The sequence below is a fragment of the Emydura macquarii genome, unplaced genomic scaffold (genome assembly GCF_026122565.2).
Source record: "Emydura macquarii macquarii isolate MOO-44397 ecotype Brisbane River unplaced genomic scaffold, CSIRO-AGI_Emac_v2 contig_1230, whole genome shotgun sequence".
Classification (NCBI taxonomy): Eukaryota; Metazoa; Chordata; order Testudines; family Chelidae; genus Emydura; species Emydura macquarii.
The window spans coordinates 1546203-1562011 of NW_027131367.1; the positions used below are offsets into that span (position 1 = coordinate 1546203).

The window sequence follows — 15809 nt, forward strand, 5'->3', positions numbered from 1 at the left end:
TGACCTAGGCCAGAACCGGCTTCCCACGGGGCCCGGCGGGCTGCGCGGGGGGCCTCCGGCTCCGGCTCCGGCTCCAGCTCCTCTTTCGTTAGGAACCTGCCACGTTCCGCCCCCGCCTCGCCTTCAAGTGGCGGTGTGAAGCCGCCAGCCCCGCCAGGCGCAGCGCGGCCGGGTGCGTTGCGTTGCGCTGCGCTGCGCTCGTGGGAAGGGCGGCGCGTTGCGCAACTGACCCTGGCCGAGGGCATCGCACCCGCCCGGCTCTGGCCACTTCCTTCTCCCCCCGCTTGGAGAGAAAAGGCTGACGGAGCCGCGGGGCGGGGCGGGATCTGCGCGCAACCAGCTGGGCCCGGTCCCGGGCCCGGTCCTCTGCAACTTTGTTCCGTGGCTGATTCCAGCGCGACCCTCGCCCGCATCCGCAGGCTGCTTTTCCCACTCCTCGGGCGAGGCGCTGCGGCGCTGGCTGCGGTACCCGACCCCCCCCCCGCCTTGTGTGCAGCAGCGTGCAGGGCGCGTGGTGGGTGCTGTAAAATCTATTGGTGGGAATTGTAATCACCTGTGATGGGCTGGGGGCAGCTAATCCCATCACCCCCTCCCCCCAGCACGAGCCCCCGCAGTTGCCTAGCACTCCGGACATTAATGTCCTCCATCGATTCGTGCATGCTAATGTCTGCGGCCAGATGAGTTGTGGCGAGGCTGTTTAGGGAAGCGGCTAAGAGGCTCCGGCCAGAGGCAGGGCGAAGCAGCCGCCGGTCGGCGGAGGGCAGGGAAAGTCCCTCTCCCAGGCTGCCCCCACGCAGCCGAGCTGCCCCTCTCCGCCGGCTGGTGCCGGGGAATTGGGGGCTGGTAGACAAAGGGCGAGAGAGACGCGGGGCTTTGGGGACGCCCGTGCGCGGGCTCGCAGCAGCATCCCGGGCAGGAGGGGGGCACCCCCCCAGGCCCGCGCGGAGAATGGTGAGGTGCTCACCCAGCTCCGCCCTGGCTCCAGGGCCGCCGCCTCCTCCTCGCTCGTCAAGAGCGCTTCCTCCCCGGGAAAGCGCTTTCGTGTCCCCTTTCGCTCCTCGCTCACAGCCGGTAACGGGAGCTTCAGCCTGCGGGAAGGCGAGCGGCGTATAAACACTCCCAGAGCCGCAGGCAAGGGGGGACGGAGCCCCTGTTCCCTTTAGGGACCTGGGAATCCGGCTAAGGAGAGAGAGATGTGCCAGCAATAAACAAAGCGGCGTGGAAAGTGCAGGGGAGACAGAAGGAGGACACGTTTCTATTTACAAAGTATATATTTAAAGTCACATAAAAAGCAGGTATCATGTAGACATTCACGGTTGGCAGAAGACACGTATTTAAGCTTCACTTCTGAGACTGAGATTTAGCCAGATTTTTTTTTTTACAAGCCTTAGAATTAAATAACACACACACATCCAATATATATGTAGATATGTACATACACACACACCCACATGTATGTCTAACTTTATATATGTATATATGTGTGTTTCTAGACACATATATATTTATATAGGTCTGGAGTGAAGAATGCCAAATTAAAATCGCACCCTTACTCTTAAGAATGATGCAGGAGCTGCACTGTGATCTGTTTAACATGGGGAGGTATTTTTCAGCCTTCAGGTACCTAGGGTAGAGGATGGGCAGATAAATAACATACATGTCCCGTGTAGGTTTCACCTGAAAATAGCATCAATATTGTTACATTGCTTGCTTCAGTTCTTTGTACAAACTAAATTTAAAATCTTGCTTTTACAAAATACGATGTTAAAAAACACACAAACAGCTCCCTCTGTACAGCCTAACCAGCGTCCCCTTGTTTATTTTATTTGATGAAGGCAAAAGTCCCAAAAGATGGAAGGGAAAGGGGTCTAAAGAGGTAGGAGGTAAAATTATCCAGAATGTGCCTAAGAATGGCAAAGGCTGCTCCTTGAACTCCTGCCCCTTCCTCTTCTCATCAGGTCCCATGTGCTTTCATCCGATGTGCAGTCTCCACATCAAGAAGCATTTCAGGGCTCCACTGGGCCAGTCAGAAGATGGAAGAGACCAGGCTCCTCCGACCTGAGCCCTTGGGGCTGCTGCATAATTTTGTGCTTTTGAACCAACAGAGGTGCTTACACCAATCTGTGTTAGTAGAGAGCACCTGCTATACCTTAGAAAACAAACGAACTTCAAACACCTGCCCCAGGCTCAAAAAAAATCAACTTCTCCCTCAGCTAGGTAAAGCTGGAATATGAAGTCCAGAGAGAGAGAGGGAAAACACACTTCTAGAATCCCCACATGCTTTCTGCAAGGTAACAGAAGATTTCTGGTGTACACTGGCGGATGGAAGCGGCTGCATCTTGTTCAGTCATTAAATCCCACTAAGCCTTGAACAAAACCAAACCAAAACATTCACATACGCCTTCAAAAGAGAAGGATGCGAACAAATACAAACCGCCAACTGTCAGCAGCACCTACTTTGCGAATAGTAGAAGATCGCTCTCAACCATTGTAAAACTGGCATAAAATAGGGAAAATACTTATTCTCTCTAACCCATAAAGTGACTCTGGGATTTGTTGGGGAGATGTGGATATTATAGAACACTGTATCCGGAGTCTTCCAGCAGTCCAAAGGGAACTGTGGCCTGGAAAAAAGCAACACTTTCTATAATAGCATGAGCATCTAAATATGGGCAGTGACACTCTAGCCTCCCAAACTTTTCTGGCATTTCAGGAATGTAAACAGATTTTTTTAAGTGGGTGGGGGAAAGAATCAAGCAAACAGACAAAATGAAAACAGCTTCTCAGCTCAGTTCTGTCTCCCATAACTGCTATGACAATTCTATTAAAGTGCATTTCAGTATCACTCCTTTTAGGAATCTTAAACATACAACCCTCCTTTTCATTTGCAAGAAGAGATAATTCAAGTTAATACTTCACTAGAACAGCTTTCAGTCTTTTTATGGACTTCTGCTTTTTTTCCGATTTTATCTCTTTTTTTTAATTGGAAACAAAACCCAACAATACTGTAAATTCAAGTGCTTATTTCAACTGTCCAGACTGACAGTTCTGGATACAGCACACTTGATTGTACAAGCAACATCTTATATCACAATCAAGAAAATCAGGGCATTTTGCCCTGAGAGGGATACAACTTCCCCATTCACCATCCAGAGCATCTTATGAAAAAATCATAATTAAAAAAAACCCCAAAACATAATTAGTTACGAACATCATTCATTATATACACTGGCTCCTGCAACAGATATATGAACTCATTAGTTCTCAGTTTTATTGTCCTTTCTAAGAGCAACTGAGCAGTCACTGTTCAGTCTCCATTTAAATAAAACAACTTAGAGTTGAAATATATATATATATATATATATAGATGATATATATATAGGTATTTTTTTCTTAAATAACATATTTACATCTAATAGAAAATATAACTCTAGAGATAATCTTTCCAATGAAACGTAAAACTAGAGGAAAAAGAATGCAAGCAGAAAGAATTAAGACAGTTTCTAGGATCTGTCATGGAAAAAAAACCACCAAGCCTTTCTCTCTCTGGATCTATCCCGAAAACACTCATCGCTTTTCCTTAAAGAATCCTTGGTCCGTGCTGCTCTCTTTAATTGTGACAGTCAAAAAGTTAGATGTCACATCAGTTACCACCACCTTCTCCAGGTTGTTGAGAGACGGGCTCCAGGACTCCTCTTCTGGGTCCCCCAGAATCCTGGAGACAGGGATTCTGGCAATGAGGGAGGGCCTGCCAGCCTGAGTCCCCATACTGTCCCGGTACAAACTGCCCACACAACTCTGGTTTGCTGAACTGTGTATGATTTTAGGGCCACCAAGGTCCAATCCATCTTGTCCCTTGGGGTCCAAAAAGTCTGCCCTGTGCTTGGTGACCCTGGTTGGGTAAGTCTCCGAGGCTCCCAGCTTCATGCCAGCCTCTGCTCTATTAGTGCTGGACATGGCACCCGAGAGGTCAGGCTCCTGCCTCCTGGCTAGCTGGATCACACTGTGTCCTGAGCCAAACTTCGCCACCCCAGGAGCGACCTCCTCTATTTTCCTGGTTTTGAGGTAGTCCCCAATCTTGTCCCCCGGCTCACCCAATTTCCTCTTGGAGACATCCAGAGCCTCTGGCAAGTCCTTGTAATGATCTTTCCTAGGCTTTGGTCCTCTTTTTTTAGAGCTCTCCTCAGGTTTGTCTTCCATTCTCCCAACCCGGTCCCGAATGTTCTCCCCCCTCAAGGTGCTGGGGCTGCCCTGGGCAGGCAGAGCTATGTTTCTCAGTCCTTCCCTAGCCCGGGAAGTGGAGCCCAGCTCGTGGGGTGACCTACCAGGATATGGCACCCGGATCCCCCTGGCAGAGTCACTGCGGAATTCATAGGTTTTGGCTTTTGCTTTTGCCTGGGCCTGCAAAGAAGATAAATCAACTGGTGACTTTATTATCCTGCCACTCGGCTCCATAATTACAATTTACAAGACCAGCAGTGGCCTTTCCACAAGCATTGCCCATCAGTGCTGGAGCTGGATCCTGCCATTAGCAGGCTGGTTCTGATGCTCCCGTTGCAGCACGCAGCCCTCCCCGCTCATCCACTAAACAATATCAAGGCACATACTGGGCTCCTGCCTTCTTACCTTTAACAGGAAGGTTTTGGGTTTGGGACCTCGCTTTTTGGGCCCGTAAAGCTCCATTTCTCGTTCCCTAGAGGTGTTAAAAAAAACAGAGCTTCAATTGGGGATTGCTACAAGACACAGCAAGGTGTTTATAAGTGTGAGGTACATGACCAGCAAAGGCTTTGTACCTTTCCTCAAAGGCAGCAAGCAGTCGGGCATCCAGAATGTTTTCCTCAGGTTCCCAGGTGCTGTACCTAGCAGGACAGGCACAGAGATTGAGAAACAGTGTTAGTTATGAGTGGGGGGGGGGGGGGGGGGGAATATACATAACACAAAGAAACAGGATTTAACTTTCCTTTGTATTACAATGCAAAATAAATAATAACCACCATCTTCTGAATATTTGTTAGGCTGCATAATTGTATATATCACCTACTTACTTCTGAGACCAGCCCTTCCATTTCACGAGATATTCCATGCGCCCCTGCAGATGCACAGAGAGAAAATAAATATGCATGGGGGGGGGGTGTGTGTGGAAATCAAGATAGATGCATGCAATAAAGAGATGCGTGCAGCAACATGCATGCAACAAAATCAGCCCGCCCCGATAGGCATGTGTCAAATACATGCAAACGGCCAAATGCACGGAACAAAAAATATGCGGGCAGCAAAATCCATGCAGCCCAAGAGGGATGCAGCACAACGCACTGGGCACAAAATACGCGTGCAACAAAAGGCCCGCAGCGAAGCACGCAGACGGCGCTTTTTGCACACACGGGCAGGCAGGACCGAAAATAACCCGCCGCAGCGGGCGCAGCAGCTCCGAACGGCCGCTGCAAACCGGGAGCAGCGGGGCTGCGCTCCGAGGCCATCCCGGCCTGCCGCAGGCCTGGGGGGGAAGGGGGCTGCACGCAGCGGGGCTGGGGGCCCCCCCCCCGAGACACCTACTTTGCGGATGCGGCGCTTGAGCAGGGCCTCGGCCGCGAACACCCGCTCCCCGACGGCGGAAAGCTCCATGTTTACTCGGCCGCGGGCAGCAGAGCAGCAGCAGCCAGCGCAGCCCAGACCATAATACTCCGCCCGCTGACGTCAGCCCTTCCCCTCCTCCTCCTCCCCCCCGCCCCCCCCCGCACTTGTTGCTGGCGGAGCCGGGTGGAATATTCCGCCGGCACCTCATTGGCCAGGGCCCGGCCCCCCCCTCCCGCATCCCCCGCAGCTGCCTCCGCCCCCTGCTCCCCTCCCCCCGCCGCCCCCTCCCCCCGCCTCCTGGCGACGTGATCCGCCTGTCAATGGCAGGGGGCGGAGCCGCAGGAGCAGCCAGAGACCGGCAGGGGGCGGAGGGAGCGAGACGGGGCCTGGGCGGGGCCCTGCTGTCAGGCTGCTGGGGGGGGGGCACACCTGTCCTACCCCCGCACCCCGCACGGCACCTCCCTCCAGCCCCATCGGTCTATATCAGTGTGTGTGTGTGTGTGTGTGTGTGTGTGTGTGTCCACACATACACAACCCGGTGCGAGCCGGGATCCCCCGCCCCGCCCCGCCCCCCCCCCCGGCCAAGGCAACCTGCCTGCTCCTGCTCCAGCCATGCCCCCCCCCGCCCGGAGCCACGTCCCGCCCCACCCCCGCGGGGCGGACACAGCCAGTCACACCCGCTTCTCCAACAGCTGGAGTGTGTCCCCCCCCCCCCCGCTCGCTCCTGTCCACCTCCCCCCAGTTAATGCCATCTCCCCCCCCCAAAAAATAACCCCGACCTGGGGAACGGGGCACTAATCTAAATGTCACCCCCCCCCCCCCCGCCAACCAAGTGGCGACGACTTTTCCCGGGGAGTCGCTGGGTCGGGCCCCCCCGGGCCGCTCACGCCGTGTCCCCAGCCGTGAGTTTCGTTTGCGGGCCGGGGGCGGCTCGCCGGGCTGGCTCTCGCCGGTGCGAGCTTTCCGCTAAACCCGGAGCGTTTCCAAAGCGCCTTTTCCCCGCGCCGGGAGCCGGCTGCGGTTCCTGGAGAGATGCAGCAGCGCCGGGGCAGAGCAAGGAGGTTTCAAGCACGGCGGAGTGACGGGCGCAGTCCGCTCTCTGGGCTGGCGGCGGTGCAGCGCCTGGCGCTCTCCGAACCACAGCGGCTGGCCCGCCCGGTACCAGCCCCCGGACACGGGGGCCAAAGTTTAGCCGCTTTTCCAGGCGGTCCGGCTGGGGCCGCGCGGGAGGAGGCTGGGGCCGGGTCTTGCAGGCGACGATTTCTTTGCATTTGCCAACATTAAACGGCGCAGACTCCAGCAGCGAACACGGCGCTGACCACGCTCCCGGCTCGAGCCGGATTAAAAACAACTCAGCCGGAACCAGCCCGGCCTTGGCGCTTTATTGCACCGGAGTTCGCGACACTGGGCGAGCCCCGACTGCAGCGTGTTTCCTGCGCGGGACAGTTCCACCTCCGTCCAAACCCCGCTACGACCGCCTTGGAAACCAGACGGGGAGTAACACGTGCAACAATCGCCCATTGTGAAAGGAAACCCTGTCCGCTATTCCCGATCCGCACTGAGCGCTGCGCTCCGCTCCGCGGGCGCCGAACCACCCCAGCGCGCAGCGAGCAGCCCGGGGTGTTGGGGGAGCGGCAGCGGGCAGCGGAAGGGAGGCAGACCCCTGTCCTGGGCTAATCTAGTCAAGGGAAATTGTATCTTGTCAGCGAAGCGCTGGAAGATTAGGGAAGAATCACCTCGTTGGACATTGTCTGCCGAGACAGCCTCAGTCTGGAAGCCGGCGAAAGAGCGAAGTTCCTCCTCCTAAAACGCCATTCCCGGTAGCGCAGAGCGGGGCCGAGCCGTGCCAGCGGCGCAGCTGTTTCTGCTTAGGTTTAAATACTTTCCAGCAGCTCGGCTGGCACAAAGAAAGCGGAGCTCAGCAGCCCGCAATACGCGGTCCTGCTTTCCTCGCCATCCAAGAACCGACGGGCTTCGTTTCCCCAAGTCTGCCCAGGCGGGGATTCGGGTAGAGGGCGGGGGGGGGGGGGGACGCGGCGCGGTGTCAGGCCTGTCCAAGGACGTTGCGCGTGGACACTGATACGGTAGGCTCTCTGCAAGCGGAGTGACTCGGTCATTCTTGCCTTGCTCTCTGCAATCGAGGGTTGATCGCCGGGGGATTCGCTCTCGCATCGCTGTGCCTGAAACCTGCGCGGAGTTCTCCCTCCTCCCCCCGTCCCTCCCCTCCCCTCCCAGCACCGCCGGCTGCCCGAGAGTTTCGTTACCTGTTCCCAAGCCAGCTCCGGGGTTCCCAGGATCTTTCTGAGAAATGGAGAGGAAACCACAGCGGAAGAAACAGATGCGCTCGGAGATTTTATTCGGGTCTAGAGCCGTGAATCCGGCTCCCCGCCGGCAGGTGCCTATGGCACGTTCCCGTTCACAGGCAAATGAAACAAGCGGGTAACGGGCAAACGCGTCTGATTTTAGGAAAAAAGGGGGGGGGGGTAATTCCAGCTGGAGCCTGGCGGGGAATAAATAAAGAATACAGCAACAAACCCCTCAACCCTTCTGGGACGCGGACATTTCACTGCTCGCTCGGCTGGCTGGAGTGTCCTAGGCCCGGCAAATAAAGGTCCAAGCGCCCTCACTCACCTCTGCCGAGCAGCTGGTCGGAGCCGAGAGCGACGCAGCAGCAGTTGCAAAGACGGACACGGACGAGGGGCTCAGGACACGCTGTGCACGGTGGGGAGCAGAGAGCCGGGCAGCGCCTCCGAAACGCGCTCCGCTTTACTGCACAGACCCGTGCAGACGGGCTGGGATTTTGGCTTCCCACTCCCCTACCTCTAGCTGGCAAACCTGGGGCGCTTTGGTGTCTCTCTTCGGTTTTATCCTCCCTCCCCTTCCAGCCAGGCAGTGGATGCCGCAGTGGAGATCAGGACCGCAAAACACCGGACAGATGCTTCAGCCACAGCCACGGGCACCTCGAAAACCCCCGGTGAAACCCCTGAGCGAGAAAAGTTCCGGGAGGATTCGCATGCGTCTCCTCTTCAGTAAATAAGGTAACCGCTTCCCATTGAAGAGGTTCCCATACGGCTGCGATTTGACGGTCTCGGAGCGTGGAGCTGAGGGTGGAAATCCGGCGGCCCAGCATTGCAAGTGTGCGAAGAGACACGCCGGCAGTTCCATGCAGGGTGGTTACCAGCCTGATAAATTAGCTCTCGTTGTGTGCGTGTTTGTTTAATGAAATACGGGCTGCGGATCACCTGTTTCCTGAGCTGGGGGGTGTTTTCTCTCGGGGTGGAGTATAAATAAATTCACTTGCCTCCCGGTCAGGTGCATTAGCCCCTAGGACGGTGACAGGCGGCAGCTGCTCTTTGTTTTTGTTTTGTGCCATTGGATCACAAGTCGCTTTTGGGTGCCGATGAGTGTCATGGGGAGATGGGGTGTCTGCATGGTCTCGGGGTGCCCAGCCCAGGCGCACGTGGGGCAGGGGTGTCTGCATGGTCTCGGGGTGCCCAGCCCAGGCGCACGTGGGGCAGGGGTGTCTGCATGGTCTCGGGGTGCCCAGCCCAGGCGCACGTGGGCCAGGGGTGTCTGCATGGTCTCGGGGTGCCCAGCCCAGGCGCAGGGGGGGCGGGGGACGGGCGATGCTTTCTTTGTGCTGGTTCACCTTTCGGTTGCTGAGCTTCCCCTGCACCCCGTGTGGGTGTGAGTGAGCGAGCGGGTAGGCAAAGGGCACCGCCGGCCGGCTGGAGCGGCCTGCTCAGTCCAGCCACACGACTGAGAACAAAGGTGGTGATATTATTTCCTCCGCCCCTTCCCCTCTGGCTCCTGCCCTAGCGAGAGCCGCACCTTTCCTCTCGCCTCCGGCCCCATCCACAGAGAGAGGCCCCATCTTCCCGGTACAGGCCTGAGGCCTGGGGATGGGCGCCACAGCCCGCAGGACCCCGAGGGCTCGGGCTGGCGTAGGCTCTTCCGGGTAGAGCGAACCCCAGATCCCGGGCAGTGTATCCCAGGACTGCAGGGGGCCAGCGACCAGGAGCAGGCTCGGCTCTGCTGCAGAAGATGGGTGGGGAACGGGCCTCAGGGGAGACACAAAGACGTTGTAGCAGCGAGTGGCTCATGTTCAGTCAGGCACAAGGAAAACGCCCCACGGCGAATGCGAGCCAGAGCCTCCCACGGCTGCAGACCCCGCGCGGCGACCTCGGGACTGGACCGGCCCTCCCCGGTCCCTCCCCGCCGAGCCGAGCCGAGCCGAGCCGAACGGTGCCCCGCAGACCCACGAGCTGACAACGTGCCAGCCCTGCCCGGGAGACGCTGGCGGAGCCGCCACCCCGTGTGCGCCCTTGGGGTGGCGGCCGAGAGGGCTAGAGGGGTCGAGGGAGGGAGGAAGAGGAACCTCGCTCTTGGGAACAGGCTTGCAACGGAGCAGGCCGTGTCCACGCGTGGGTGCCCTGCCCGCTCTCCAGGGCCTTCGCTGCCTCTCTCCCACCAGACGCTTTCTCACCTGGCGATGCCGAAGCAGCTGCGCCTGGTGCTGACCTTCTGCTCCGTGAACGCATGAAACCCATCGAGGCGCTGTCGGAAGCGGAGCTAAGGCGGGGGGAGGGGGCTGGGAAGGAGACGGGTTTAGGGGGAGATAAGGGGCCATGGGAGGAGGCAACGCGGGGGGCGAGGAGCATGTTACGCAAAGGCCCTGACGGTTCCCAGGAGCGGGGGGGCATGGAAAAGTGGCTGACACCGAGGGAATCCAGGCGGCTCCGTTTCCCCGCAGAATTCCCGGGCCGGTGTCCGCCGAGAAGCTCTCACGTTCAAGCCAGCGAGATTTGCTTGTCTTTGCTCGGGTCCAGGCGGAGAGACCGGCTCTGGAGCCGCCTGTCAGTGCCAATTACACCCCCGTGTGTGTGTGTGTGTGTGTGTGTGTGTGTGTGTGTGTGTGTGAGAGAGAGGGGGGTCCCTTTAATTCCGACGGGCACGGACGAAGCGGGGCACACGCCAACCCCAGAGTGGGGACAGGGGCCGGGCGCTCTCTGCCTTCCCGCGGAACCGGAGCAATTCGAAGCACCCATTTCTTTGCTGCTCCAGAGGCTTGAGGGAAGCTAGATTCTCTCCCCGCCCCCCGCCCAAATAAGGTGGCTGATGAATAGTCCAGTTGCCTGCGATTCTGGACTAGCGACCCGGAACCGTGAGCAGCGGCGGCGGGGTGGGAGTGGGGGTGGGGTGTGATTTGTTGGGACAAAATGGCAAAGGTAAGAGTGAGAGAAACTGGCCTGTCGACACCCCTCTCCAGCCCGGAGTGCAGGGGAAGCGCCGGGTCCAAACCCGCCCGATCCCCTGGGTCCCAGCTCGGGCACCTGGCCCCTTCCACCAGTGCCCCAAGTCCACGCCGATATTTGTAGGGCCTGGCTGGTGACAGCTACCGCCAGCCAGTCCGTTTGCCAGCGCTGGGAATCCCATTTCCCCATTGGGGTGTAGACGTACCCACCAGCCCCCCAGGGCAGGCCGCGCAGGGTTAGTGTCTTTGGGTCGAATCCGTCCCCTCTGTACAGTCACGCCTCTCCCTCCTGCCCCGCTGGCTCCTCATCTGCTCGGCAGGCTTCTTCAGAGGCTCCTCCAAATGTTATGAGGCAAAGGCTGAGCTGTTTAATTAAGGGGAAAATAATACACTCGACTAGTGCACGTGTGGGAATCTCCTAGACTGCTGGGAGAAGCGACTTTAAGCTATTTGGTGTGATTTGCACCGGAACTCAGGAGTCCCGATGTCCCAGTCACACTGCATTAGCCCCAAGTATACCAGGGACGTAAAAGAAAACCATACCCCGGAGCTCTTCCAGTTCCCAGCGCTGCGGAAAGCAATACATCTCTGATCAGCTTGAATTTGCTGGACGCCTCATTTCACATATTTACGGGAGCCCGTGTTTTCCTGACACCAGGTCCCATCATAAACTCCAGCGGCAAACAACAAAAGCGGGTTCGTCTGGTCTTGGCCTGGCCCCAGGAGATGGGGCGAAGCAGTGCCGCTGCAGCCGGGGGTGGGTTCTCTGGGCAGTACGGGCTTTGCCAGTAACCCCCGCCCCTTCTCTCTGTCGGTGGTTAATGATTCCTACCCTGAACCCTGTTCCCAATCCCCAGCTTCCAAGAGATAACACAGAACAACGGTGATTTGTCTCCTTCCCGGCCGAGTCCCCCCTCCCCAGTGAAGGGGAGCTCCTGCCCCCTCGCTCTCTCTGGAGACGGCCGGGCCCCATCCGACCCTGCATCAAACCTGCCTCGAGCATGACAGGCTGGGCTGGATGCGTGGCTGGATTTCCACTGGCCTGGCCCTCCCCGCGCCGGCTGGTGTTTCGGGAGCTACACGCAGGGCAAAGGACGGATGACTCCGACGGAGGGGAGGGGGACTGAGCCATGTGCAGCCTGCCGGGCGGGGGGCTACAGGGAACACACGTGCTCTTCCCCGGCTTTGACGGGCAGACCCTGCAGACCGTCTCCTCCTAGACAAATGAGCTCTGAGCACCCGGACAGGGAGCGTGGGAGGCAGCGCTGGCCACGCGTGTCACGGACGCGGGGCGGCTCCGGGGACGCGGGTTCCAATGGCTGGCAGACGTCGACCCGCGGGCCGGGGCCCCACGGTTCCGAGGGGAGCCCTGCGGCGGGGGGGGAGGCAGAGTGGCAGACGCCCCGCGCGCTAGGCAGCCCATAGGCCGATCAATACGATCGATCATGCAGAGCTAGGGGCTGCGGAATTGGCAAATAGCCCGTCCCCTGTTATCTCAAGGTCGCCCGGTCGAGTCCGCCTCTGGCCCTTGATAACAGCCCCACCCTCCCTCCGCGCCGAGGGCAACCCCCCTCCCCGCGCACGGCTGGCAGATTCGGTCGCAGGCAGCCCTGGGAATCGGGACCCGCGTCCTTCGGTGGCTGAGTCAGGTCAGGAGCTCTTGGGAGACCCCCCCGTACAGCTCTCCCAGCCCCTTGCTACGGATTCCTGGGCGCCCGTTCCGACTCACTTCACTATTCCCGGTTACCAGCCGGTCCCTCCGGAATTCCCGGCAAACAAACCCCAGGCGCGCCCGGCACCTCCCCTTTCCCCCACAGCTCATTGCATCCCCCGCGGCTGCACGGGCGTCGATGCCGGGACCCAGGTTATCCTGCCACGGCCTGGCCTCGAGTCGCTGCCCATCCTCAGCCCGCCGCTCCCCAGCGCGACGGGTCACGGGCCACGAAATAGGGTCGCGTCGCCAGCTGTGCGCGGGCGGCGCTTTGCCTCGAGACAACCGGGCAAATCAGTGAGTCAACGGGGCCGGGTTTCAGCCGGGGGATGAACCCGGGTCCCGGAGTCCCGGCCGCGGACTGGCTCCTTCCCCGCGCCGCCGGGAGCTCAGTCGCGCTGAGCCTGGAGATTTCGTTTCCGAACGTCCCTGAACGCGGATTGAAGCCGCACCTGGGTGCGGGGAACAGGGGCACCTGGCCCCAGCACTGCGCAGACAGAGGCCCCGTAGGCACAGGGAAGGGCCCCTGCAGGTCCCTGTGCAGGAGGCGAGAGGGGGCGGGAAAAGGGCCTTTCCACCGCAAACCTGGCAGGCGGGGGGCGGAACCGGGGGGGGGGGGGACGGGACAGGCTACTTGGCTGGTCCCTTAAACGGAATCCACAATGAGCTGAGCCGCCGGGACCCTCCCCCACCGGGCCACCCCCCACAGCCAGGCTCTCGCCCAGCAGGGAGTAATCGACGTAGCCTCAGCAGCGGGGTTGCCCTGGCTGCGGGGGGCAGCTGAGCCCCCCAGCGGGAAGGTGCCCTGCATCAAAGCGACCCCTTAAGCTGCGACAGAGCCCCCCCCCCTCCCCGGCCCCTTCGGGACGATTCCGAACATTGAAAAAATCCCGAAGAGCAAAATATTCCCGTTTCACCTTAATCCGGATCCGAACCCAACGGGGACCGGAGCGTCGAGCGCGCCGCACGCCACACCTGTCTGAGCGCGCTGGGCGCCCGCTCGGCTCCGCCTCCTCTGCCCACCCGGAGGCGCGAAGGCGGACATCTCACGTGTGTAGCCCGCACACCCCCGACCGCGGCAGCAGGCAGCGGCCGCGTCCCACTAGAGCGCACGAGTCCGCACGAGTGAAATCACTGCCGTGCGACGCGCATTTCGGGGGCTGGGCTTTACAGCCGGGGTAAGAAGCGACGGGGCAACAGGGCGCAGCGCCGAGAGGAGACGGAGCGTCCCTGCGCCCTGCGCCGTGCACTAAGTCCGCCGCTGTAATAGGCACACCGGATAAGGACAGACCAGCTTCCTCCGGGGGCCAGCCCGCGTCCTGCTGGGGATCTGGCGTAGGGAACGGGGCTTCTCCGGCCAAAGTCACTCGCACTCCACGGCCCTGCCCCTAAGGAAGCCCGGTCCGGATCTCCCTTCCCTTCCCTGCCGCGTGGGGAATTTCTCATCGCAGCTTCGCGTTCTGATCTCTACCTGATGTTGTTGTTCTGGAAAAATCGAATTCCGGCTCTGGCGGGATTGTCATGTAACCCGCCCACGCCCCCCTCGTGCGGGGCCGGGGGCGGTTCCGCGCAGAGCTCCCGCCGGTGCAGCTGAGAGCACATTTCATGTTTAAGCCGAACTAAACCCCTGTAATCTCCTGGAGCAGCGTCTCCCTTGGCGGGCTGGCTCAGTCCCTGGCTAGGCGGGTCTGCCCGCGCTGCGCGCCGGGCTTGAACCCTTTGCTCTTTTCTGTTCGAACACGGAGATAATTCGGAGTGACCGCGGATACTGGAGAGCACACGTGGATATCCACCTGACTGGGTTCAGCCCGATAGCCCAGGCTCCAGGGGCGGTCCCTGGAGAACTCTCAGACTAAACGCTCCGGCTATGGAAAGGAAACAGTTTAAAGCCTCCAGCGCCCCGTGTCTCTCTGCAGCATCGCCCCGTAACACTCACACCAATAACACACAGTGCGATGACTCTGCTGCGACCTCGCCGCCCCGGATACCGACCCCAGGCCGCGGTGTGGAAACCAACTGCTTTGATCCAGGGCAGAATCGCCGGTATTTAAAGAGCTTCTTTTCTGGACGGCGCCTTCCGGCACCTCCGATGGGTTTTGTCCGAGCTCCGACAGACTTTCCTTTATTTGTATTCAAATAACGCCCCTCCCGCGTTTTCCTTCTGAAGTTTAACCCGCCACAACCGAGCAGAAACATCCCTACAGCCTTCTTTAGCTGCACGGGGAAAGAGCCTCTAGACCCGCAACCTTTGTAAAACCGTCGCACGTGCCGACCGGGAGCGGGGCGATCATTTCCCCGGCAAATCTTCGGCGAGGCAGTTCCCGGAATTCCTGAGAAAAGGTCGATTTGCAGGAAGCCTGGAGCGCGGCAGGCGGGTCCCTCTCCCGGGGCGCGGGGCAGCATTTCCAGCAGATCGAGAGAGACCCAGACATTCCTCCGGTCTCACACAGCTCCCCCGTGCCCCCAATTTCTGCCGGAGCCGCGCGGCATTTCCTTGACAATTAGCGCCTTGGAAGAGGCGGCGTCGTTCTAGACTTGCCCCTTTCTCCATCCCCTCTTGCTTCTTTACTGGAACCGACCGGGGCCCGGTTCTCGGCGAACCCAGCTGGCGTCCTCGCCAGACCCAAGCCAGGTGGAAACTTTTGTTCAAAACTGCCGCAAAGAAACGCGGCTGCGATTCCCGCTCCCACGTTCGTGCTGCTAACGCAAACCCAGGCACGTTCGCAGCCTTTGCGTCGGGCGGGAAGACAGGTTCCCGACCTGCTGAAGCCTCCGCAGACACTGGTGTGCGCAGGTCTGGGCCAGGATTTCCGGAGCTCCCGGGGCTGCCCCGGGGCTGGCAGAGAGACAACGGATTTCTGCGGAAAACGCCGAAACACTGGGCGTCGCGCGCCCGATTTTTAAACAGAAATTGCGCGGCACGATTGATACATGTAACCTGTGAGACAAGCCGGGGGGCCGCGCGCCGAAATTAAGGCCGCCACTTGGAACCAGAAACGTGTTTTCAGCCCAAACCGCCCCCCGCCCATGCACGGCTCTTGCCGGTTCCCCAGACACCTCCCGGCTCAGCCCTGGGAAAGGGAACCCGCCGTGCTCCTGTGCGCTCCAATATCCCCGATTAATTCCAGGTACCTTCCATAGGTGGCACCGTGCGACTGGAAATGGCCGTTCCAGCAGCCGGGAGCCGCGGCTCCCCGCATCGCCGGCACGAGCGCCTCATTTGGGCTGAAACTTCCTCGCCTGCCCTGCGCCCGCTGGAACTAGCCGGGA

The 15809-nt window shown here is 59.3% G+C and overlaps 1 protein-coding gene across 1 annotated transcript; it reads right to left on the minus strand.

Annotated features, from left to right (window-relative positions):
* Positions 1–982: 982 nt before the first annotated feature.
* CBX8 (chromobox 8) lies at positions 983–5671 on the minus strand. Its single transcript, XM_067547206.1, has 5 exons — positions 5554–5671; positions 5046–5089; positions 4794–4859; positions 4627–4693; positions 983–4401 (listed from the first exon to the last, which is right to left on the minus strand). Exons 1-5 carry the CDS (start codon positions 5620–5622, stop codon positions 3568–3570), a joined length of 1080 nt encoding a protein of 359 aa, XP_067403307.1. The 5' UTR covers positions 5623–5671; the 3' UTR covers positions 983–3567.
* Between the last annotated feature and the right edge of the window lie 10138 nt (positions 5672–15809).

Excerpts from the sequence above, each read along its gene's own strand:
- CBX8 (XM_067547206.1), bottom strand. The coding sequence starts at position 5,622 with ATGGAGCTTTCCGCCGTCGGGGAGCGGGTGTTCGCGGCCGAGGCCCTG. Across the intron at positions 5,090-5,553 it reads TCAAGCGCCGCATCCGCAAA|GGGCGCATGGAATATCTCGT; the intron begins GTAGGTGTCTCG and ends GTGCATCTGCAG. Across the intron at positions 4,402-4,626 it reads CCAAAACCTTCCTGTTAAAG|GCCCAGGCAAAAGCAAAAGC; the intron begins GTAAGAAGGCAG and ends TCTTCTTTGCAG.